At 43.7% G+C, this 23,638-nt stretch overlaps 1 protein-coding gene across 1 annotated transcript in view; it reads left to right on the top strand.

The window, feature by feature from the left end:
- LOC116976851 (cytochrome c oxidase assembly protein COX16 homolog, mitochondrial) overlaps positions 1-23,019 on the top strand; it is a 79,524-nt gene extending 56,505 nt beyond the window's left edge. Inside the window, exons 3-4 of the mRNA XM_033026835.1 lie at positions 9,205-9,276; positions 22,044-23,019. Of these exons, the coding sequence (XP_032882726.1) occupies positions 9,205-9,276; positions 22,044-22,160 (189 nt within the window). The 3' untranslated portion in view covers positions 22,161-23,019. The remainder of the gene's footprint in view (positions 1-9,204; positions 9,277-22,043) is intronic.
- Positions 23,020-23,638: the final 619 nt, after the last annotated feature.

Raw genomic sequence — 23,638 nt, 5'->3', positions numbered from 1 at the left:
GCCACGTCCTGTGGCGGCTGTGGCTGTGGCCGTCCTCCGTTAACTGTGACCATCCCCTCCGGCCACTGCTGACCGACTGAGGCGCTGGGCAAAGCCGGGCGAGGCGAGCGCCGCCGGTAACTGACAGCGGACGTGGCCATTCAGTGTGGCGATGGTGCAGGAAGGGGCGATGCCGTGGCGGTGACTGACAGGAGAGGAGACCAATTTGCGTGGCGGTGACTGACAGGAGAGGAGACCAATCTGTGCATGCGTGGTTTTTAAGACTTTTAGACTTTATTAACTTTTAAAATATACCATCAATCGGAACATAACTTGTTGCACTTGCAGCACAGGACAATGGTCAATAAGGTGGAGAAAAATCTTAGTGCTATCGCGTACCGTTTTTGCACAAATAGAAAAACCATGCATACCGGAAGATACCAAGATGAGCGTTTTAGTATGATTTCGAATCTTAGCTTGGCCATAAAGACCTGGTGTCCTGGCAGCGGCTCTGGGTCGGAGTTATAGGGGTCTTCCTTAGTAGGAAATATGTCGAGGTCCTCTACCGCTGCTCCACTGTTCAGTGCCACGTCCGTTCTGCGCGCCCGGGTACTTGGAGCAGCGTCCGATCTAATCGAGGCCCAGGCTGCTGCAGGGCCTCCAGCGGTGTACGCCGCCGACTTGGCCACTACGATGCCCCCTTGATATCAGATGGGAAACACACTGTCCCTTGCCTCACACTGCTACTGCTCAGCCTCCGTACCCGGAGGCGCCTCCTGCAGCTGACCCAGAGCCCCTCCGAGGACATGGGATCTGAGCCCCCTGCCCTCGCACCGGTATCATGCTTTTCCTCAATCCGTCTCCGCCATCTTGTAAGATGGTTTAGACCAATGGTTTTCAACCTTTTGTAAAAGAGGAACATACTGTCACTTGTCCCACATCAAGTAGCCTCCTGGTTATCCACTTAAATATGTATCTGATGTTGTATCTACTGCAGCAGTGTGCCGATTGCAGCACAGGTTAAGAACTCGCCTCACATGCCACTGTTCACCTCCATGCCCTGGGGAACACCCCGCAAGTTACCCAGAGTGGCTCTGAGGGCATGGTAGCTAATTCCCCAGCTCGCTCAGCAGCATCGTTATATTCCTGTCTGCTAACGCCTCCATTTTGAAGGACCAATCTTTTATATGGCATGTTTTAATAATTCATCCAGGAGCCTCATACAATTAATTACTTACATTATAGACAACAGGTGCAGGAGTAGGCCATTCGGCCCTTCGAGCTAGCACCGCCATTCACTGTGATCATGGCTGATCATCCATAATCAGTACCCTACTCCCTTGCCTCCGCTATCTTTAAGAGCTCTATTTAACTCTCTTGAAAGCATCCAGAGAATCGGCTTCCATTGCATTCTGAGACAGGGAATTCCACAGATTCATAACTCCTTGGGTGAAAAGGTTTTCCCTCATCTCCGATCTAAATGCCCTACCCCTTATTCTTAAACTGTGGCCCCTGGTTCTGCACTACCCCTACATCGAGAACATGTTTCCTGCCTCTAGCTTGTCCAATCCCTTAATAATCTCATATGCTTCAATAAGATATCCTATCATCCTTCTAAATTCCAGTGTATACAAGCCCAGTCGCTCCATTCAAGTTCAAGTGTTCAAGTGAGTTTATTGTCATGTGTCCCTGTATAGGACAATGAAATTCTTGCTTTGCTTAAGCACACAGAAAATAGTAGGCATTTACTACAAAACAGATAAATGTGTCCATATACCATGATATAAATATATACACACATGAATAAATAAACTGGTAGTGCAAATAACAGAAAGTGGTTGCTAATAATCAGAGTTTTGTCCGAGCCAGGTTTAATAGCCTGATGGCTGAGGGGAAGTAGCTATTCCTGAACCTGGTTGTTGCAGTCTTCAGGCTCCTGTACCTTCTACCTGAAGGTAGCAGGGAGATGAGTGTGTGGCCCGGATGGTGTGGGTCTTTCATGATACTGCCAGCCTTTTTGAGGCAGCGACTGCGATAGATCCCCTCGATGGAAGGAAGGTCAGAGCCGATGATGGACTGGGCAGTGTTTACTACTTTTTGTAGTCTTTTCCTTTCCAGGGCGCTCAAATTGCCGAACCAAGCCACGATGCAACCGGTCAGCATGCTCTCGACTGTGCACCTGTAGAAATTAGAGAGAGTCTTCCTTGACAATCCGACTCTCCGTAATCTTCTCAGGAAGTAGAGGCTACCAAAGCAGGTAACCTCACATTTATCCACATTAAACTGCATCTGCCCACTAAATTGGAAATTGTATGCATCTTGTAAAGGTTTTGCTGGGGCATTGGCAGAACCACTCAGTACAGTACCACAACATCAAGATCCTTTCTGCAATGGGTACATTGACCTTTGCTGTCATTTTTATTCAGGTTTCACTTCACTGGCCATTCCCATAAATAATCCCTGTAGTGGCCTGGAGTATATGTGTACTCTTTCCTTCTAATGAATAGATGTACAGTTGCACAAACTGTCGCAAACAAAATAAAACCATTCTATTTGCACACTCGATTCTTTGTTGTCAAGTATTTCATCTTGCACTAACACGACTCCCTCTCTCACTTTCTTTACTTTCTTTATTTCTATCTTTCCTTAAAGCTTAAAAAATGAAGGGGTACAATAAATGTAATAAGATTTATGTGGCTTGTACTACTGTAACTTACTGTACTTCTAATAAATTTAAAAAAAAAAAAAAGTATTTCATCTTGCAGAGGGCAGACAGGGTGTGATGAGGAAATTTGTAAACTGAGGACTGTTTTACTTTAATCAGTGGTGAAGAAAATAGATCAGTATATGTTTTTGAGTCAATTGATTTTATTTCTTACTAGACCAAGTGGGACCCGTTGGGTCCCATGTTCACACGGGAGGGCTGGTCCCCCAATGCAATATTCCACCTCTCCATCAATTCAAATATTGGTGGCCAGTGGGGGGGGGGCTTACTGGAGCGCTGGTATGGGTGTTGTGGGCTGAAAGGACTGGTCTCCAGAGGGCTAGTATGGACATTGTGAGCCAAATGAATTCTTGTGGTGGCGGCTCAGTCCCTCAAGCCTTATGTGCTGACAGCTCACTCATGGCTGGTGGGCTGGCAGTTGACTAACGGCTATTCCTTGAAATTCCATTTCAAGCAGGGTGCAAGGCCACCAAATTCAAGTGCAGTTTCATACCACTTCAAGCAGGGTGCAAAGCCACCAAATTCAAGTGCAGTTCCATACCACTTCAAGCAGGGTGCAAGGCCACCAATTTCAAGTGCAGTTTCATACCACTTCAGGCAGGGTGCAAGGCCACCAAATTCAAGTGCAGTTTCATACCATTTCAAGCAGGATGCAAGGCCACCAAATTCAAATGCAGTTTCATAGCATTTCATGCAGGGTGTAAGGTCACCACATTCAAATGCAGTTTCGTACCATTTCATGCAGGGTGCAAGGCCACCACATTCAAATGCAGTTTCATACCATTTCAAGCAGGGTGAAACCACCATATTGACTCAAATAAAACCACACAAAACACCACACTCACAATTCAGTAGACATTCAGTGTGTTCAGTTGATTCACAGCTCAGCCAGAGTCGTGACCTCTCCCTCCCCCATACATACACCACACCCACACTTCCGGGTTTTATAATCCCTCCCACCGGAAAAGGTGTGGCCTTCATGGCGTGATTAACAGGAGAGAGATTCTCAACATTTTTTAAACACTAATAACACTTTTATTTTTCATTGATGGGAAGAATCCTCTGCACCTGATGAGCTGAGGGGGACTGAGTAAGATGGCCAAAAATCAAAGCTGTAAGTGGTAGCGTTTTATCTAAAATCAATATACAGTGCAAAGTTGTCAAGTTTAGACCACCAACCATTTGCAGTGCTATTACTTCAACCCAAACCCCCACCAACCATTTGCAGTGCTTTTACTTCAACCCAAACCCCCACCAACCATTTGCAGTGCTTTTACTTCAACCCTACTCCCACCAACCATTTGCAGTGCTTTTACTTCAAACCAACCACACTTTCATTTTCAAACTACATTAAGGGCACTCAAGGTCAGTAAAACCACACTCACAGTTTAGTAGCCATGTGTTCAGTGTTATTCACAGCTCAGACTGAGAGACGTGACCCTCTCACTTCCCCCATCTTGCAGAGACTGACTGAGGCGCAACATTTCTGGGTTTTATAGTCCCTTCCCCCTCCCACCAGCAGGGGCAGCAGAGAGAATCTCAAAATTTTAAAAACATTAATAACTCTTATTTTTTATCGATGGGAAAAATCCTCTTGTCCTGCGCAGGACATTAATTCACATTAATTTTACTGATTGCATGCCACCTTCCCCTCAGCTAACAATGAATCTTTCTACATTTCCTTATCAGCGTCTGCTGTGATCTGTTGTTTTCATACCTTACCCTTCCATATCTCTAGTTTCCCTCTCCTCTGACTCTCAGTCTGAAACAGACTGGGTGACGTCTCGACCCGAAACGTCACCAATTCCTTCTCTCCTGAGATGCTGCCTGTCCCGCTGAATTACTCCAGCATTTGTGTCTAACATCTTATTCATTGATTTATTTTTTGGGAAATCTGATTTAAATTTGATCTAGCACTTGCCGGGCAAATATATGACGACAGAGCAATGTGGCAGAACCGCTGCTGCTTTCTGAATTGGCCGAGCATGCCACCTATTTGAAAGGCTGTTACGGAAGAACAATAAATGCCGGCCTTAACAGTGGCATCTCGATGCTGCTGGCCTTGACAATGGAATCTAGATATGAATGGATTAAAAAGTGTAGAGAGGAGTTCTTTCCCTTACCATCATTCAAAATCCAGCTTCGATGAGAGAACAGAATTTTCTTTTGATAACATTTAAGTACTTGTCACCATGTCAGTGAAAACGGCACATCAGATAAATTCTTTGGCAGAGGATCCACTGCTGTCTTTTCCTGCAGAGCTGTAATATTTCATGTGAACCATTGCCGGACTGCAGCACATTGGTCAGCTAGAACCCCCTTCAGTACTCAGTGAATGAAAGACATTCTCATTCTTGCTCCCAACCCTCTCTGGTTAAATTGATATGCCTATTTTTTTCAAATGTAACCAATCTCCCGTTGGATAATCTTTTCTTCCTTTGATCAACCGACACTCCCATTGGACAATCTATTTTCCCTTGGGGCACCGAAGATAGACACAAAATGCTAGAGTAACTCAGCGGGACAGGCAGCATCTCAGGAGAGATGGAATGGGTGACGTTTAGTCAAGCCCCTTTTTCATACTGAGAGTCGGGAAACTGGAGATATGGATGGGTACAAAGAGAATGTAAGGTGTGAAAACAACAGATCAAAGCAGACGATGATCAAGGAAATCAAGAGTATAGAAGTTGGGAAGTCATGTTGCAGTTATATAAGACATTGGCGTGGTCACATTTAGAGTATTTTGTTCAGTTCTGGACACCGTGTTATAGGAAAGATGTTTTTCAAGCTGGAAAGGGCACAGAGAAGATTCACAAAATAATGTTGAAATGTGACTGATATCTGCAGTGCTAAGCTGATGTTCAAACAAAATAAACAATACCCGCTCGCCTAAAATATAACTTGACACTCTATGCGACTTATCACGCTTTTCTAAATATCAATAATTTTGTTTTGGTTTTCGTGCAACAGTAATGATTAAAACTCTGGTCTCCTTGGCTCTACATTGCCAGAGATCTAGGTTTGCCATTGTTGGGAAAACAAATCTTGCCCAGTCTTTTGTATATTAGCCACATCTACTTGTCCAGTAAGCTTTTTCCTTAGAGTCTGGCCTCATTTTAAGTTCAGGCAGGCATTTGGAGGGTGTGGGTAGCGGGTGGGGGGGGGGTGGTCAGGACCGTTCTTCAAACTGAAGCTCACGATTCTAGCATCTGCCGTAACTTGTGTCTCCAGGTCCTTCCCTATGGCATCGTTGTAGTGGCTTCACCTTGCTTCAGCATGTCTCTACATGGACCACATGTCAGTTTACAGCACTTGGTTCTGGACAGCACCTTCCATTGGAAGAGCCAGTGAATTTTTAGTTGATCGTTTGGCATCTCTGGAGAAAAGGAGTAAGCAACGTTTCAGGTTGAGACCCTTCTTCAGACTGAACAGTCTAAAGAAAAGATCTCGACCCGAAACTTCACCTATTCCTTTTCTCCAGAGATGCTGACTGACCCGCTGAGTTACTCCAGCTTCTTAGGTCTATCTTTGCTTTAAATCAGCATCTGCAGTTCCTTCCTACACATGTATAATGCAAATTCCTGTTTTCTGCAGATTTCTGAGATAAACCTTGTCAAAGAATGCTGCATCTTTTCCCAGACATTCCTAGCAAGCATAGACACAAAATGCTGGAATAATTCAGGGACTCCCTTTCTATTTTCTCCAGAGATGCTTCCTGGCCCGCTTAGTTACTCTAGTATATTTTGTCCATCTTTGGTATAAACCAGCATCTGCAGTTCCTCTTTATTTCTTCCTAGCAAACATGCTGTTCAAAGGACTGCAACCATCTTGAGGGTAATGCGAGGTGACAGTGAGACTCCGGCAGTGTGTGCCCTTTACACCAGTAGCCCAAAAAGGTCTTGGGAGCTTGTTTGACAGTTCTGGTGATGTAGCATTCTGCTAAGTGATTTTGACTGCCAGCTGGGGGAACTGACCGTAGAATCCACCTTATCCTTTTCATATAGTGTTTTGATGACCTTTCACGTCGATCACTGCCAAACTGATTTGTGATAAAAATGACCTGCAAGGAATTGGTGATATGGCACAGTGCAGCTGAAAAAATGCTTTGTGGGATCATGGCAAAACTCGTGCTTTGCAATTACAGGGACAAATAGCAGCTGACTTCATTGTGACTCTTGGCCTCTGTGTACCTAGGATCTATGCACAACATTATGCAGCAACTTACAAAAGTAGACATCAGGATGTGGGCTGCCATTTTTAGTGCATTTCACCACTTTTCTCTGCAGAGTTTTCATTGTACTTCTGCAACCAATCTGTTTTGGAACTCCAGATAAACTTAAAATAATAAAAGCCCTGCAGATGCTGGAAATCTGAAGTAAAGGTAGAAAATGTGGTAATGCTTATACTGGATATGTGCAACAGTTGTGTCATTTAGAGCAAAATCCAGAACTCCGTGCACTGGATGCCGCAATCTTTCCTTCGAGAGTGAGTGCTAATGCAGAATCCCAGTATGTTCTTTGCTTTGACTATCGTCTATGCTTCATCTCCAATTCACATTTACAAGCCTTTTCTGGTCGTCAGATGATACTATAGAGGGGCCAAAGCATTGGTTTGTCTAGCTGCCATAGGCCTGTGGCAAGTGGTGTATCTCAGGGATCTGTGCTGGGCCCATTGCTGTTTGTGGTTCATTGCAACGATCTGGATGAGAATGTATGGCATGATTAGTAAGTCTGCAGATGATCCTAAAATGGTTCGTATCGGAGATAGCAAAGATGGTTATCAAAAATTATAACTGGATCTTGATCAGATGGCCAAGTGGGATGAGGAACGGCTAATGGAGGTTAATGCAGATAAGTGGTAGTTGAAGACTGATAACATTCATGTACAGGGAGGCTTTGACCTGAGTGCCTCTGCTGCCTTGTGCTGTCCATCCTAATAGGCTCAGCAAAAGGCTCAATGGTCAGAGGAGAGAGAACAGCCTCCAGGTTTGATCAGGAAGCTATCGGATTCCCAGGTTTTGGTCAGGACTATGCTGCTGAAGACAAATAGATAAAATGTTAAAAATTCAATTCCAAGAACCCAGCTGATCCTTTGGAAAATACATTTCAATACTTCCATTAAGATTGTCACATTCAGATGATTGCTATTGCTGACAGTATTTACGACATTCCAAATTGTGTGTTCTGGAACAGTTGGTGTGTATGCGTTCTTACCTACATTTGACGTGAAATGTTACAGATGCCATAGACCTTTACAGCATGGAAACAATCCCAAATCATTCATGCCAACCACGTTGCTGAACTGAGCTAGTCCCATTTGCTTACACCTGGCTCATAATCTCTCCTTTCAATATACCCATTCAAGTGCCTTTTAAATGTGTAATTATATCTGCCTCGGCCACTTTTTCTGGCAGCTCATACCATAGATGCACCACCCTCTGTGGAAATAGTTGCCCCTCGTCCCCTTTTAAATCTGCTCAAGTTCAAACAAATGCCTTAAAACTCATTGGCCGGCGGTTCATTCTACATCAAGACAATGATCCCAAACATACTGCTAAAGCAACAAAGGAGTTTTTCAAAGCTAAAAAATGGTAAATTCTTGAGTGGCCAAGTCAATCACCCGATTGAACCCAATTGAGCATGCCTTTTATATGCTGAAGAGAAATATGAAGGGGACGAGCCCCCAAAACAAGCATAAGCTAAAGTTGGCTGCAATACAGACCTGGCAGAGCATCATCAGAGAAGACACCCAGCAACTGGTGATGTCCGTGAATTGCAATCATATTTTTTCATTTACAAAGCATTGCTGTGTCCCAAACAATATGGTACCCTGAAATGGGGGGACTATGTATAAACACAGCTGTAATTTCTACATGATGAAACCAAAATGTATAAAAATGACCTTTATTAAAATCTGACAATGTGCACTTTAACCACATGTGATATTTATTTCTATGACTATTCTTAAATTGTGGAGTACAGAGGCAAATAAATAAACGATGGGTCTTTGTCCCAAACATTATGGAGGGCACTGTATATGGAACTGCGGAGTCTATTCCAGTCCAAAGGCCAAAACTGATTTTGTTCCCATTGCCTGCAAATACTTGCTTTAAGAGCCGTTTGGGCTGATACGGGCCACTGCTCGTTCCTGCCTTCCACTAACCTCTTTTGGAAGGTGATAACACGGACACTTTAAGCAATGACTGGCTCAGGCTTGGCTCAGATTGGATGTCTGCGTGATCAAATGACATGCTGATGCCAGCTGTTGAAACACACACATGAGTAACTGCCGAGTAACTGAAGCAATCTGTTTTTAAATGTTATTCAGTTGTAGAATACTGAAATTCCTGGTGGTTGAATAATTTTCAGTATGCCGTGGAGGTTTAGCTTGAACTAAATTTGGTCCAAATAATTTTTACAGCCTAGTTAGGTTTTGAACAGATTATGTTTGAAATTGTTCATCTAATTGTCTTTTTTTTTCTTCCTATTTTTGTTTTCCAGATGGATCCAGCACTTGAAGCACAGTTGAAGAAGAAGAATAAAGACAAAATTACGTTAGAATCAGAATATCAGGTGGGGTATTAAAATTGTGTAGTCCTTTAGGTTTACTTTTATTAGGTTTAGGTTTATTATTGTCACATGTACTGAGCAAGAGTGAAAAGCTTTGTTTTGTATGCAAACTAAATAGGTCAGATATACCACATAATCAGTCCAAACTCGAGTACAATAGATAGAGCAAATGGACTGTTACAGAGTGCAGAATATAGTTTGCAGCATTGTATCGTATCGGTTCCTTCGACAAAGTCCAATGTCCACACTGGGATAGAGGTGAATCGAACAGTATCCCAGTTTATGGAAGGTCTGTTAAGAAGCCTGATAATGGAGAGAAAGAAGCTGGTCAACTAACCTCAGAAATCAGGATTATGGTACAAAATTCTTGAATGCATGGCAATGCACAATATTCATTCAATCTCACTGTTTGATGGTATATCATACCTCCCCAAAACCTTTCCCCTGCACCTCCATATTCTGCCCGTATGCTATTAAATTGTAAATATCTTGGTTTGTTATTGTGCATCTCTTTGTTTTAAACTGCCTATCTTCCTTACTAACAGTCTGAGTGTTAGTTCGTCACACCAACTTCCACCTGATTTCACTGGACGTTTACCTTGCAAGCTTGTTTTATTATTTGCTAAAGAAAATGACCAAAGTTTTTAATTTCACATTATCAGACTGTGCAGGTTCATAATTTGAACCGTAGAAGTGTTATAAGTTTGTAGGGGCAGTCAAGTAGAAAATGATGGATGTGATGATCGAATCATTGACTTCAAACTTAGAGATACAGCATGGAAACAGGCCCTTCGGCCCACCGAGTCCACAGCAACCAGTGATCACCCCATGCACTAACTGTATCCTATCACCAATGACAATTTTACAACTTCCCAAACCATTTAACCTACAAACCTGTACGTCTTTGGAGTGTGGGTGGAGACCGGAGCACCCGGAGAAAACCCACGTGGTCACAGGGAGAACGTACAAACTCCATACAGATATCACCTTAAGTCAGGATCAAACCCGGGTCCCTGGCGCTATAAGGCAGCACCTACTGAGCTGGGCAGCACAGTGGCATAGAGGTAGAGTTGCTGCCTTACAGTGCCAGAGACACGGGTTTGATCCTGGCTACAGGTGTTATCTGTATGGTTGCACCTTCTCCCTGTGACCATGTGCGTTTTCTCCGGGTGCTCCGGTTTCCTGCCACACTCCAATGACATACAGGTTTGTAGGTTAATTGGTTTCTGTAATTTAACCCTAGTATGTAGGATATGAAAGTGGGATAACATAGAACTAGTGATCGTTAGTCGATGCAGATTTGGTGGGCTGAAGGGCCTGTTTTCACGCAGTATCTCTAAACTAAACTAAACTTTAGTTTTAGTTTTAACAGTACAGAGTGGAAACAGGCCCTTTAGCCCACCGAGTCCACGCCGACCAGCGGTCCCCGTACATTAGTTGTGCCCTACACACTCAGGACAATTTACAGAAACCAATTAACCTGCAAACCTGCACGCCATTTGGAGTGTGGAAGGAAACTGGAGCACCCGAAGAAAATCCACGTGGTCACAGGAAGAACGTACAAATGCCATACGGACAACACCCGCCGTAGTTAAGATTGAATCGGGGTCTCTGGCGCTGTAAGGCAGCAACTCTACCTCTGTGTCACTGTGCCACCCGAGGATTAAGAATGGCAGGATATGTTGCCTGGTTCGGTGAAGAAGCATGGACAAAAACTCGAGGAGAAACTATCTACCAGTTCAGAGCATTTGGGCTGTGAATTCTGTGAAATTCTGTGCAATTGAATGAAGAGCTAAGAGGCATGTGCATGTGGAAATTGACCACATGACAGCTTGTAATTTTTCCCTTTTAATTTGGAGAATTGATGAAGGTAAATGTGTGCAACATAAATGTTATAAAATCATGCTCGTTTCTTCTGGCATTGATTACCACAAAATGTTTTTTATATCTTCAGTTATTTTCTTCAGAAGGTAACTGAAATTCTGCTGCCACACTGTTCTGATGATTAATGTTTGGAATTACGTGTATCCTTGGATAGACTTACTAAGCTAATATATTAGATGGGCATTTCTGCTATATACCTGAGTGCAGTTGATTAATTAACCAGACAAATCGACTTCATCACTCCTGTCTTGGGGATGTTCAGCTGAATATTTGCACACTTCTACGCTACTCTGATCCTGCAGATCGGTGGCTTGGGTGATTCTAGCTGCTGTAAGCTCTTCACTATACGATGCAGATAGAAAGCTATAAAATTCCATCTTATTGAATTTCCAGGAAAAAGTTCTCCTGTCCACTGAACCAGGAATGAGGCAAAGTTTAGAAAATTGCAACCACAATAAACCATGGAAATTCAAACATCTACAACATGTGGAACAGTACAGCACATGAACGGGCCCTTCGGCCCACGATGTTTGCGCCGATCATGATGCCATTTTAAACTGATATCATCTGCCCGTACATGATCCAAATCCCTCTACTCTTTGCACTTCCATGTGCCTATCTAAAAGTCTCTTAAACACCACTGTTGTATCTGCCCCCACACCATCTCTGGCAATGCATTCTAGACCCCCCACCATTCTCTGTGTAAAACAAAAACTTGCCACGCACATCTCCATTAAACTTACCCCCTCTCACCTTATATCTATGCCCTTTAGTGTTGCACATTTCCATGGTGGGGAAAAAAGGTTCTGTCTGACTCTGCCTCTGGTTATGGACACCCCAAGCCAGTGCTGGTCCCAAGCCAGGACAAAGGAGGAGGGTTGGGGCATAGGGCTAACCCCCCTACCCCGTAAAACCCTAACCTGCTACGGAAACCGCAAGCATAAACTATACTGGAAACCGGCATGAGAGATGGAGCTCGCCCCCTGCAAGTATGACGGGCTTGGGCCAAAGCCTCCGGGATGCTTGTGCCCCGAAAAAGAGTAACATCTTCTCTGCCAAAGCTGTTATGAGAATAGCTACTTGGAATGTCAGGGGATTGTAGCAGAGTGGGAAATTATCCCAGCTACTGAGAAGTTTGAGCTGAGCATCATACGGGTGAGTGAAGTTCAATAGCTAGGGAATGGAAAGCTAACAAGCGAAGGAAAAACACTGATGTACTCTGGGCATGAACAACACCATATATGGGGAGTAGGACTGGTGTTAGACAAAGAGGAAGAGAAAGCAATGATAGGTTGGAAAACTGTGAATGACATCAGTACCCCGTTCCTGCCTCTCCCCATATCCCCTGACTTTGCTATCTTTAAGAGCCCTATCTAGCTCTCTCTTGAAAATATCCAGAGAACGGGCCTCCACCGCCCTCTGAGGCAGTGAATTCCACACTCACAACTCTCTGTGTGAAAACGTGTTTCCTCATCTCCGTTCTAAATGGCTTACCCCTTATTCTTAAACTGTGGCCCCTGGTTCTGGACTCCCCCAACATCGGGAACATGTTTCCTGCATCTAGCGTGTCCAAACCCTTAATAATCTTATATGTTTCAATAAGATCAGCTCTCATCCTTCTAAACTACAGAGTATATAAGCCCAGCCGCTCCATTCTCTCAGCATATGATAGTCTCGCCATCCCGGGAATTAACCTTGTAAACCTAGGCTGCAGTGATAAATAGGTTCCAAGTGTTACAGGAAGGAGATGACATTGAACAGCAGTGGCAAACTTTCCAGGGGGCAGTTCGGGAAGCTGCAGATACCACCATTGGCTGAAGACGTGGGACCAGAAAATAAAGTTGGATGAGATCAGACACATGGGAGATGATGACAGAAGAAGAGACATAAAGCAGAAGAGAGAGAGAGAGAGACAGAGAGAGAGCAAAGACAACTGAAGAAAGGAAAGAAATGGCAGAAAATTATAGACAAGTAAACAAACTAGTGAAGAGGAGATGCAGAAAAGATTTTTTTAAAAGCTTGGATAGAAAGCAAATGCACAGAAGCACAAGAAGCCAGGGTCAGAAATGACACCCGTACACTCTACTGCAGAGCCAGAGATCTGGGAGATTCATGTAGTAGCTCTGGTGCCCCCATAAAGACAAGAGCAGGAGAGTACTTCTGACAGAAGAAGAGCAAAACATGCAATGGGTTGAATCATGCAATATTGAATCAACCTGAACCATCTGAACTCTTTGTCTTCCCTGAGGAGGAACTAGTACTAGAGGTGGAGGTTGGACCAATCACAGAAACGGAAGTTGCAAATGCAATTAAAAATCTGAAAAATAACAAAGCAGCAGGCCTCGACCAGCAGAACTACTAAAGAGCGGAGGGGAGACGTTGAGAGGGAAACTCACAAAGCTATGTAATGCATGCTTGGATGAAAAATGTGTACCAGAAGATTGCACGAAAGGAATGATAGTGAAATTGCCAAAGAAAGGAGATCTTAGTGACTGTGGAAACTGGAGAGTGATCACGTTGCTCTCAGTCATAGGAAAAGTGCTTTGTTCTGTACTGCTGCATCGTCTTGGAGCAGCTCTGGATATGTAACTCCGTCATGAACAAGCTGGATTCCGCATGGGAAGATCCTGCAGCGGACAGATCTTTGTGTTACGAAACGTGGTAGAGCAATGCCTGGACCTTCAGAAGCCAATACTAATAAACGTTGTTGATTTCAAAAATGCATTTGATGGTGTACAGAGAGACTCCCTGTGGCGAATTCTTAAAGAGTATGGCATCCCAGAGGCTTTCATCAACATCTTTAAGAACCTTTACAAGGGATCCAGTTGCTGCGTCAAGGTTGATTCAGGAAACACAGAATTCTTTGACATTGTCACAGGCGTAAGACAAGGTTGCCTTCTATCCCCCTTACTGTTTATTGTTACGATCGACTATGTCATGAGGAAGCAATGAACTAACCTGACTTTGGAATACCGTGGAGAACAGGAAGACGCCTCACAGACCTAGATTTTGCCGATGATATTGCACTACTAGCAGAGTCGAGACACACCCTTCAAGAGATGACAACCGCTCTGGAGGAGAATGCACCAAAGGTTGGATTAAAGATCAGCAACCAGAAGACCATGCAGACTGGAGACCAGCAGCCAATAGATAAACTGATAATCAATGGGGAACCTGTGGAAAACGCTACAAGATTTACCTATCTTGGCAGCATGTTCTCAGCACATGGTGATGTAGACGTCAACATCAACTTCCGATATAGACAATAGGTGCAGGAGTAGGCCATTTGGCCCTTCGAGCCAGCACTGCCATTCAATATGATCATGGCTGATCATCCACAATCAGTACCCCGTTCCTGCCTTCTCCCCATATCCCCTGACTCCGCTATCTTTAAGAGCCCCATCAAGCTCTCTCTTGAAAGTATCCAGAGAACCGGCCTCCCACTGCCCTCTGAGGCCGAGAATTCCACAGACTCACAACTCTGTGAAAATTGGTAAAGCTGCATCAGTCTTCAGAAGAATGCAGCCTATATGGTCTCGTGGCGGGATATCCAAGATGCTAAAAGTCAAGCTCTTCCAGTCCGTAGTCCTCCCTATAGCCCTCTATGCCAGTGAGACATGGAAAATCAATGTGAAGATGAAAAAGAAATTGGATGCATTCCAACAACGCTGCTTGTGGAAGTTCCTGAAGACCAGGTGCAGAGACCACATCACAAACGAGGAGATCTACCGGGAAACTGCAATAAAGCCTCTCAGCCAGGACATAGTGGTACGCAGGATGAAATTTGCAGGACATGTACTCAGAATGTCACCAGAACGTGCACCTAAGATAGCAATGACATGGCAACCTGACTGAAGAAGGAAAAGAAGCCGACCAAAACTCACATGGAGGCAAACATTCCAGAAGGATTTGGAAGCCTGGGATGCTAACCTTACGAGGGTGGAAGACGTCGCAAATGACCGAACAGAATGGCGAGAGTTTGCTGCCCAATGCACTCAACAGTGTGGGAGGAACTGAGTCTAAGTAAGTCTGTCTATCCTATCGTCATGCCTCTCATAATTTTATATATTATCAAGTCTCCCCTCAACCTCCCAGAGAAACCAATCCAAGTTTATTCTACATCTCCTCGTAGCTAAAACCATCTAATCCAGGCAGCATTCTGGTAAACCACCTCTGCACCCTCTCCAAAGATTCCACATCCCTCCCGTTATTGGTGGTGACTGGAACTGCATGCAATACTCCAACACGGTCTAGCCAAAGTCTTAGAGAGCTGCAACATGACCATGCAGTGAACGGAGGTCGATGAAGTGAGGTGATAAGAGCAAGCAGTGCGGTGATGATAATATCCTCCGGTTTCTGCAAATATACAATAGCTGGAAAGTTAAATTCAGAAAATTAAAAAGTAACTGCGCAGACTACAAATCCATGGAATACTCCTAGCTTCAGTTAGACATTGGGTAGGCTAGGTCTGTTTTCCCTGGTGTGAATGAAGCAGAGTTGACATGACAGTGGTATATAAAATTATGAGACGTATATAACCTGTGTTTGTTTCCCATGGTTGAAGTTTCTAAAACTAGAGGACATAGGTTTAAGGTGAGAGGTTTACAGGCAATCTGAGCCATACATTTTTCACACAAAGGGCAGTTGGCATTTAGAATGAGAGGCCAGAGGAGGTGGTGGAGGCAGAATAATATTTAGCAATCGTCTGGACAGGTACTCGAAAGGCAAGCCAGAGTGGGATATGATTTTATTGTAGGCGTGATGGTTAGCATGGATGCAATGGGCCAAAGGGCCTGTTTCTAGTGTTGTACAACTCTATAATTCTGATGGCTTGGTTCCAGTCTGCTCACTGAAAGGTCAAGCCTCCCGGTGAGCCGCTGCAGCAGACGCTTGCATACCTTGGGTATGCAAGCAAAGAATTTCACTGTGACTTGTCACATGTGACAATAAAGTATTCATTCATCATTCATACTCATTGGTTTCCAGGTTTTCCTTTTTTTTTTGGTTTTGCGCAATAGCCAGTCTCCATGTCGCTTTTTACTTCAGCCAGGTTTTATGTTTCATTGTTTTACTGAGTGGTTTCTTCCTTCAGCTCTGTGACCTTCCTTTAGCTGATGAAAGGCCATCCATCACGATATTGTTTAGTATTGTTTACTATTTAAATATTACTTAGAATGACATTGAGAAGGAAAGAAGGGGAAATCAGTGCAGGAAGACTGATATAACTGAGATTGACTGGAGTTAGCACCATGATTAATGTTGGACTACTGCAAGCCATAAGATTGATTATAGTGCCCTTTATGTCAGCAGTGTACCACAAGAAGGATTTATCCCTTGCATTGGGAATTCTTATTCTGCCTAATTATCTCCCAGCCAAGTGACGTGTACTGTGCAGAGAAGCCAACGTCGTGACATTTTCCACATTTCATTTTTACAGGCAACAAAGCTTCTCTGTCATGCAGCTGTGAAATAATCTTTTTTACAATTCTAAAAGCTAATTTTCCACTGGACCCGTTATATTAAATGCAATAAAAGAACCGAACAAAATAGTTATAACATTATGATAAAGTTGACTTGCAAGGCAATTTCTGACTTGAGGGTTACAAACAAGTCTCTGGGGTTTTCTGAGATTGGGATAGGAGCGTTGAAAATTTGGTGCATCAAAATTGTTGTAGCTATCAGACAGGGTTTTCCTTCTAGCTGTGCAAGGCTTCTTTCTAGATTTTGAATTGTGATGATCTCCATTTAAAGGAGTGGACAAGTTGTTATGGCTTGGAGAATTCAATAAGTTCATAAATCATAGGAGCAGAGGTAGGCCATTCAGTCCATCAAGATTACTCCGCCATTCAATCATGGCTGATCTATCTTTCCCTCTCAACCCGTTTCTCCTGCCTTCTCCCCATAACTCCTGACACCCTACTAATCAAGAATCTGTTCATCTCCGCCTTAGAAATACCCAGAGACTTGGTCTCCACAGCCGTGGAGTGTGGCAATGAATTCCACAGATTCACTACCCTCAAACTAAAGAAATTCCTCCTCATCTACTTTCTAAAGGTTTGTCCTTTTATTCTTGTGTTACGCCCTCTCGAGGCTTCTGGGGTTAGACACTTCTACTAGTGAAAACATCTTCTCCGCATCCACTCTATCCACTTCTTTCACTATTCGGTAAGTTTCGATGAGGTCCGCTCTCATCCGTCTAATCTCCAGCGAGTACAGCCCAGTGCCATCAAACACTCATCATACTGTACGTTAACCCAATCATCCCCGGGATCATTCTCGTAAACCTCCTCTGGACCTCTCTAATGCCAGCACATTCTTCCTCCGATATGGGGCCCAAGTTAAGTCAGTGACCATCATAAGTGCTGCAGTTACATAAGGGTGCAGCTACAATTCTTCAGGAGGAAGGGGAGGGCAAAGATCTTCAAATGTAAAAGTATAGATTTTAGTCCAAATTATTTCACAATATGCAAGACCAAATATATATAATGTCTAAAATATGCATATAAACCTGACAATATAGCATGTATCAATACCAAGGTATGTTTCTAAGCCACAATCTCATTTAACGTGCAACATTTAACATGGAAACATATTAAAAAATATATTATCTTTTTATTTCTGAAGTGGTTCCAAGAATATACTTAATTTCACCCGTGGCCCCATTTGCAGACTTTGTTCCAGTGCTGACCACGGTAAAAATTTGTGTGACTATTTGTGATATACAAGATATGTTTGGCTGAAAAGATCCAGTGCTATTTAAGGGACTTGCTATTTAAGTTAAAGGGAGAACATTTCCGTTTTTGCCAAGCAGTCCTAAATTCTTGATGCTGATAATTAGGTGTCTTCCATCCAGAAACTTTTCAGGATTTTTCCTCGTGGACATTTCGATCCATCAGGTGCAGAGGATGAAACCTTCCCATTATTAACACCTGTAATGTAGGTATGTTGCAAAGCCTACCTGAAGCGTCGTTGAAGATCTGCTGCTGAGGGTGTGCGCGATTTTGGCGCCGTTTAGAGGGGGCGGGTTTAAAACGCGATTTTCTCTAAGCTGTTCCAATCGAAAATGTTCAGCCTAGTTAATTATTAACGAAAAATCGCTGGAAGACCCCGTCGCAAAAGCTATTATTAGGTTTAAAGGCCTTGAATAATAGTTATAGTAGTTTAAAAATCAATCTCTAAACCCGCGACCGTCAGCAACCGCAGGGTCTCATAAAGCAAATAGCAGAAGTTAGGTTGTATATTTTTACATTAAAAAGGGCTTCTAAAGATCCCTTTATACTAAGTTTAATATTGCGAGTAGCTCAATTTGGGCCCATTATATCGCGCAGTATTTTTCTCGGCATTTGGGGCACAAATCTACCGCAATGTGAACGTTCTAAACCAGCGCGTTCCACAGGGACCCACTGGAAAGCTGATTTAAATGGGCATTTATTTACAGCAATTAAACACTAAATTCCTTCCATTTGGCCTATAAATTAATGTAAATGAGATTTTAAAATCATGTTTTATTGTGAATTATTTGTGAATATTATTTGGACATTTAGGCTATTTAAAAATGTTAATCATTTATTAAGAAATGGATAGATGTTTAGATCTAGTAATTGAAGTCTGAAATTAGCTACGATTAGGTAACTAACTAATTATATGCTTTAATTTCAGGTCATCCAAGTAAGATTATTTTATATTTGTTTCAGAATGCTTCAATCTATGATAACTGAAAATTTCATTCAGTTCTCTTAATTTTTAAGAAAGTTATGGGCTTTTGACTGTTCACGATCACAGCTTTTTTGTTATGTCCATAGAAAATCAATAGGGAACAAGATGCTCATTTCCCAGTATGAAAATGGCCATAACTTTTTAAATACTTGAGATATGAAAGTGAATTAGGTGTCAAATTAAACTTATTTTTATGCTTTATCTGATGGGATAAATTACAGACTTGATTTTTAAAATCTCAAAATTTTGTAACATTGCTATGTAATGCAGCAGGGTGCAGAAACAGCAGCTGAAGCATTGCCCTGACATATATGACCCTCAAGTTGAGCTGCAGCCCAAATTGACAGGCAAAAGCCCTCTTTCCCCATGGGATGTGAAAATACGAGATTTGAAATAAAACTAATCTTCTATCTTCTATACATAACTAAAACTCGCATCTTGTGCTCTTCCGGTTTGCATTGTTTTTACATTTGCGCAAAAACGGTACCCGATAGCGCTACGATTTTCCGCCACCTTACTCGCCATTCTCCTGTGCAGCAAGTGCAACAAGTGATCTTCCGATTGGTGGAATATTACAAAAGTTATTAAGGTTTAAAAATCGTAAAAACTGCGCATGTGCGGATTGGTCTCCTCTTCTGTCAGCAGATTGGTCTTTTCTCCTGTCATTCGCCGGGATGGCGGCACCCCTTCCAGCACCCACTGTCAATCACCGGTGGCAAGGAGAATAAAGCTGAAGGAGCGGTGTGAACAGAGTGTGGAGAGCGGGTGGAGCTGCGTCTGCGGGCGGCGGTGACCACCACGACGAGCCGGGAGCTGCTGAGTGTGGCCGGAGGCTGCTGAGTGAGGCTGGGAGCCACTGAGTGAGGCCGGGACCGGGAGCCGCTGAGTGAGCCCAGAGTCGGGGCCGGGAACTGCTGAGTGAGACCGGAGCCGGGGCTGGGAGGCGCTGAGTGAGGCCGGAGCTCCCCCCCGCCCACACACCCCCTCCCACACACACCCCTGCCACAGACACCCCCTCCCTCCACACCCCCTCCCACACACACCCCTCCCACAGACACCCCCTCCCTCCACACCCCCTCCCCCCACACACCCCCCTCTCCCATACACCCATTCCACCCACACACACACCCCCACACACCCCTCCGCCCCACACTCCCCCTGCCTACACACACCCCCCGCCCACACACACCACCTTCCCTCCCACCCACACCCCGTCCACACACACACACACCCTCCCCCCCGCACCCCCTCCGACATCCCTCCTCCCATACCCTTCCTGCCCGCACACACCCCTCCCCTCCCACCCCACACCCACCCCACTTAACATCCCCCTCCCCCCATACCACGCCCACACACATCCCCTCCTCCCCTCCCACCCCACACCCCCTGCCACACACCCCCCTTACCTCCCCCCCGTCCTCTCCCCCCCTCCCACACATGAAGAGGAGGGGAGGGGGAGGGAGTGCTGGGGGATGAGGGGAAACGAGCCGCGTCTGTGGGTGAATGGTGGAATATTGCGTTGGGGGAATGGGTGAGTGGTGGAACATTGCGTTGGGGAACGGCTTGCGTTGGGGGACCAGAACGTCCGTGTGACTGGGACCCAGCGGGTCCCACTTAGTCTAGTTAGTATAAAACAGTCTTAAGTTTACAGATGAATGACTCCCTCAGCTCTTGCTAATTATAATTTTAATGCAGTGCTTTTTGTTCTCTGCTGTGAAGCTTTGGGACAGTGGGAGCCAACTTACCTTGGTGTTGGTTCAGTGCATTTTGATCTTGTGATATTTCTTAGTTAGGGGAAAGAAAGGAGATAGAACTGATCTGTTCTATTTTATAGCTCATGATGCCATGCTAGAATTATGCCCTGTTTCTCCCTCATTCAAACCTGTGACTGCACACAATGATTTTCACTTATCTAAGATGTTTGCGATTAGACATCTTTGAATGGTTGATTAATTTGGATTTTACTTTGCAATTTGCCGCGCTATAGATTTTGGTTTCTATCTTGAATTAACATGCAACCTGATTAATTAGACCCATGTTGCACAGATGGCACGCCTCTGCTGTGCATGAGACATTTTATACGTGGTTTCTGAAGCAGTGCTAGGCTCTTGCTGTTTGCTGAGGGCTGCATTTCCAAGCACATCTCTTGCTCAGGGGCACTTTCACAAAACTCCACGCAGTGTTCCATTAGAGTGGGGGAGCCTCTGGGATTCCCGGACTGAGACCGCTCCTGGCTGCAGCTGTGTAGTTGTGGGAAATTATCAGCTACAGAGGTCTACTCCTACTAAGGCAGGACAGAAGCCATCTTGCTGGTGCTACTTACCTGCGTTGATGGAGTGGAAAGCAGCCACTCCATCTTGGATAATATTTCGGTTATTAGATTTTTTTGGAGGGAATGTATAAAATAAGAGAATTGAGGAGAAACTCTGTAATGCTGTTCAAAGAGGTGCAAATGTATTTCTGTTTGGAAGGACAGATCCACCACCGATTTTCTGGCAACTAGTGGTCTGCCGCCTCCTTTAATCAGGGCAACATTAAGAGAGCGCATTTGAAGTACACCCCCTCCCCTAGAAGTTCCGCTGAAAATGTGGCACATACAATGCCCTTCAGAATGTTTGGGCCAAAGACCTATCATTTATTCATTTGCCTCTGTACTCCACAATTTGAGATTTGTAAAAGAATACATCACATGTGGTTAAATTGCACATTGTCAGATTTTATTAAAGGATATTTTTATACATTTTGGTTTCACCATGTAGAAATTACAGCTGTGTTTATACAACGAGCAACCACAGTTCTAGAAAAAGGTCTTGTGGACAGGTGAGACAAAGATTAACTTATATCAGAGTGATGGCAAGAGCAAAGTATGGAGGAGAGAAAGAACTGCCCAAGATCCAAAGCATACCACCTCATCTTTGAAACACAGTGGTCGAAGTGGTCTCGTTGGGCCGAAGGGCCTGTTTCCATGCTGCTTCATTAAACTAAACTAAACAAAAAATTTGCACGTACTAATATAAGCTCTTCCAACCACTGAATTATTGCTGTTTATATTTTATATATGTTTCAAAGTGCATAGGATTTCTTTTTCATTTTGGATAGATATGTATTGCTTCTACTTTTGGATGTGAGATAGTGATGATGTCCAACTTTGTTTTCTAAACAAAATACAGAAACTTCAAGAGCCTAACTCTGACTGGATAAACATCAGAGGACCTCGCCCCTGGGAAGATTCGAAAGCTGTCCAAGATCAGCAAAGGAAGATTGAGAATGGAAGCAGCATTAAATAATGTCATCAATCACTGATTATTATTAATTTACATCTGAGAATGGAACTTTATACAATATAATATTATTGCATTACATGTTTGTGTTTTTACATTGATTTACTAACATGAGAACTGTAAAATGGCAGCTCAGAGAGAATGTGAAAGGATCCACCGATTGTATTGCCAATCTCTTACAATGTATGAGAAAGGACATTTCCTTTGAAATTATCTTTGAAGGTTTCAACAACGTGAAGTGGATTTTTAACTTCTGCGACAAGAAATTACAGCCAAATGCTACCCTTATTTTTTTAGTGTTAGAACACTGCTCTCAAGCAGCAGTTTCCGTTCCTTAGCAACCACTTCTGGTAGCTCTGAATTGGTACTTGCACGAGGCCTGTGAAAGATGCTGCTTTTTGTGAGCCTGTTCATGTTGACTGTCAATTGTCGAGCTCCAGGTAGCAGGCTAAGTCCGTTTCCTGCTTTAGCGTAAATGCTTCTATAATTGCACATCCCCAGAGGTTCTCTGTCTACCCCTTGAGGAATTTCATTGAATAGACAGAACACTTACTGCAGCTTTTTTTTTCAAATAGTTGATCCCTCCAGTGAAAGCTAGTTGCAACTTTTTCTGTTAGGCATCCCCACAACCATTTCTTCATCAGGAAATTGAAGAACTGTAATATCCAAAATGGCCCTGGGCAAGCTAGTAGCTTGTAAATAATCTGGCATTGTTATGAGGAAAGTTAACCTTCAGAAAATGTCTTGCCTTGCATTTTATTGGCCCAAACAATTTCAGGTGCCTAAAGTGTTACATTTCTCTCTTGTCAAATGTATGGGAATTTTTTTCAATGAAAAGCAATAAAATGTGATTATTTTTTAAGAAGCAGCCCAATGCGATTAACTCATGTTTTTGTGGAGGCAAGTTTTATCGTCTTGCTGTGCATGAGATTTAGTTTTAGAGACTCAGTGTGGAAACAGGCCTATCGTCCCACCGACTCAAGCCAATCAACGATCACCCGTACACTAGATCTACCCCACACTCTAGGGACAATTTACAGAAGCCAATTAACCTACAAACCCGCACGTCTTTGGGATGAGGGAGGAAACGGGAGCAACCAGAGAAAACCCGGGACTCTGGTGCTGTAAGGCAGCAACACTGCCGCTGTGCCGCCCGGAATGGTGAATACTCGTGATGAGCCGGTCACCATGTCTATGCCATTTGTGACAAGACCAACAACTGCCAGGTAAGCCTGTACCTAAATATTTTGCAGAAGATAAGATTTTTAGACCTGATGCGGGTTTGGATTCACCGTCAATGTAAACATTTAGTGCCTTTAGTCAAGTTTATCTAAACCTACCTAATTATCCTGAGTGATATTGATACAGTCCAGTACGGGAGTTTGGTTAGACTGCCAGGAGCTTGATTTATCACCTGCTGTCTTGTGCATCTATCTTCAAAAAGCAAGGTGAACATGCAATTAATTGATGAAAACAAGAGTAAC

Source organism: Amblyraja radiata, chromosome 9 (assembly GCF_010909765.2).
Source record: "Amblyraja radiata isolate CabotCenter1 chromosome 9, sAmbRad1.1.pri, whole genome shotgun sequence".
Taxonomy (NCBI): Eukaryota; Metazoa; Chordata; class Chondrichthyes; order Rajiformes; family Rajidae; genus Amblyraja; species Amblyraja radiata.
Note: the sequence above shows the minus strand (reverse complement) of the source record. Positions and strands in the feature narration are given on the sequence as shown.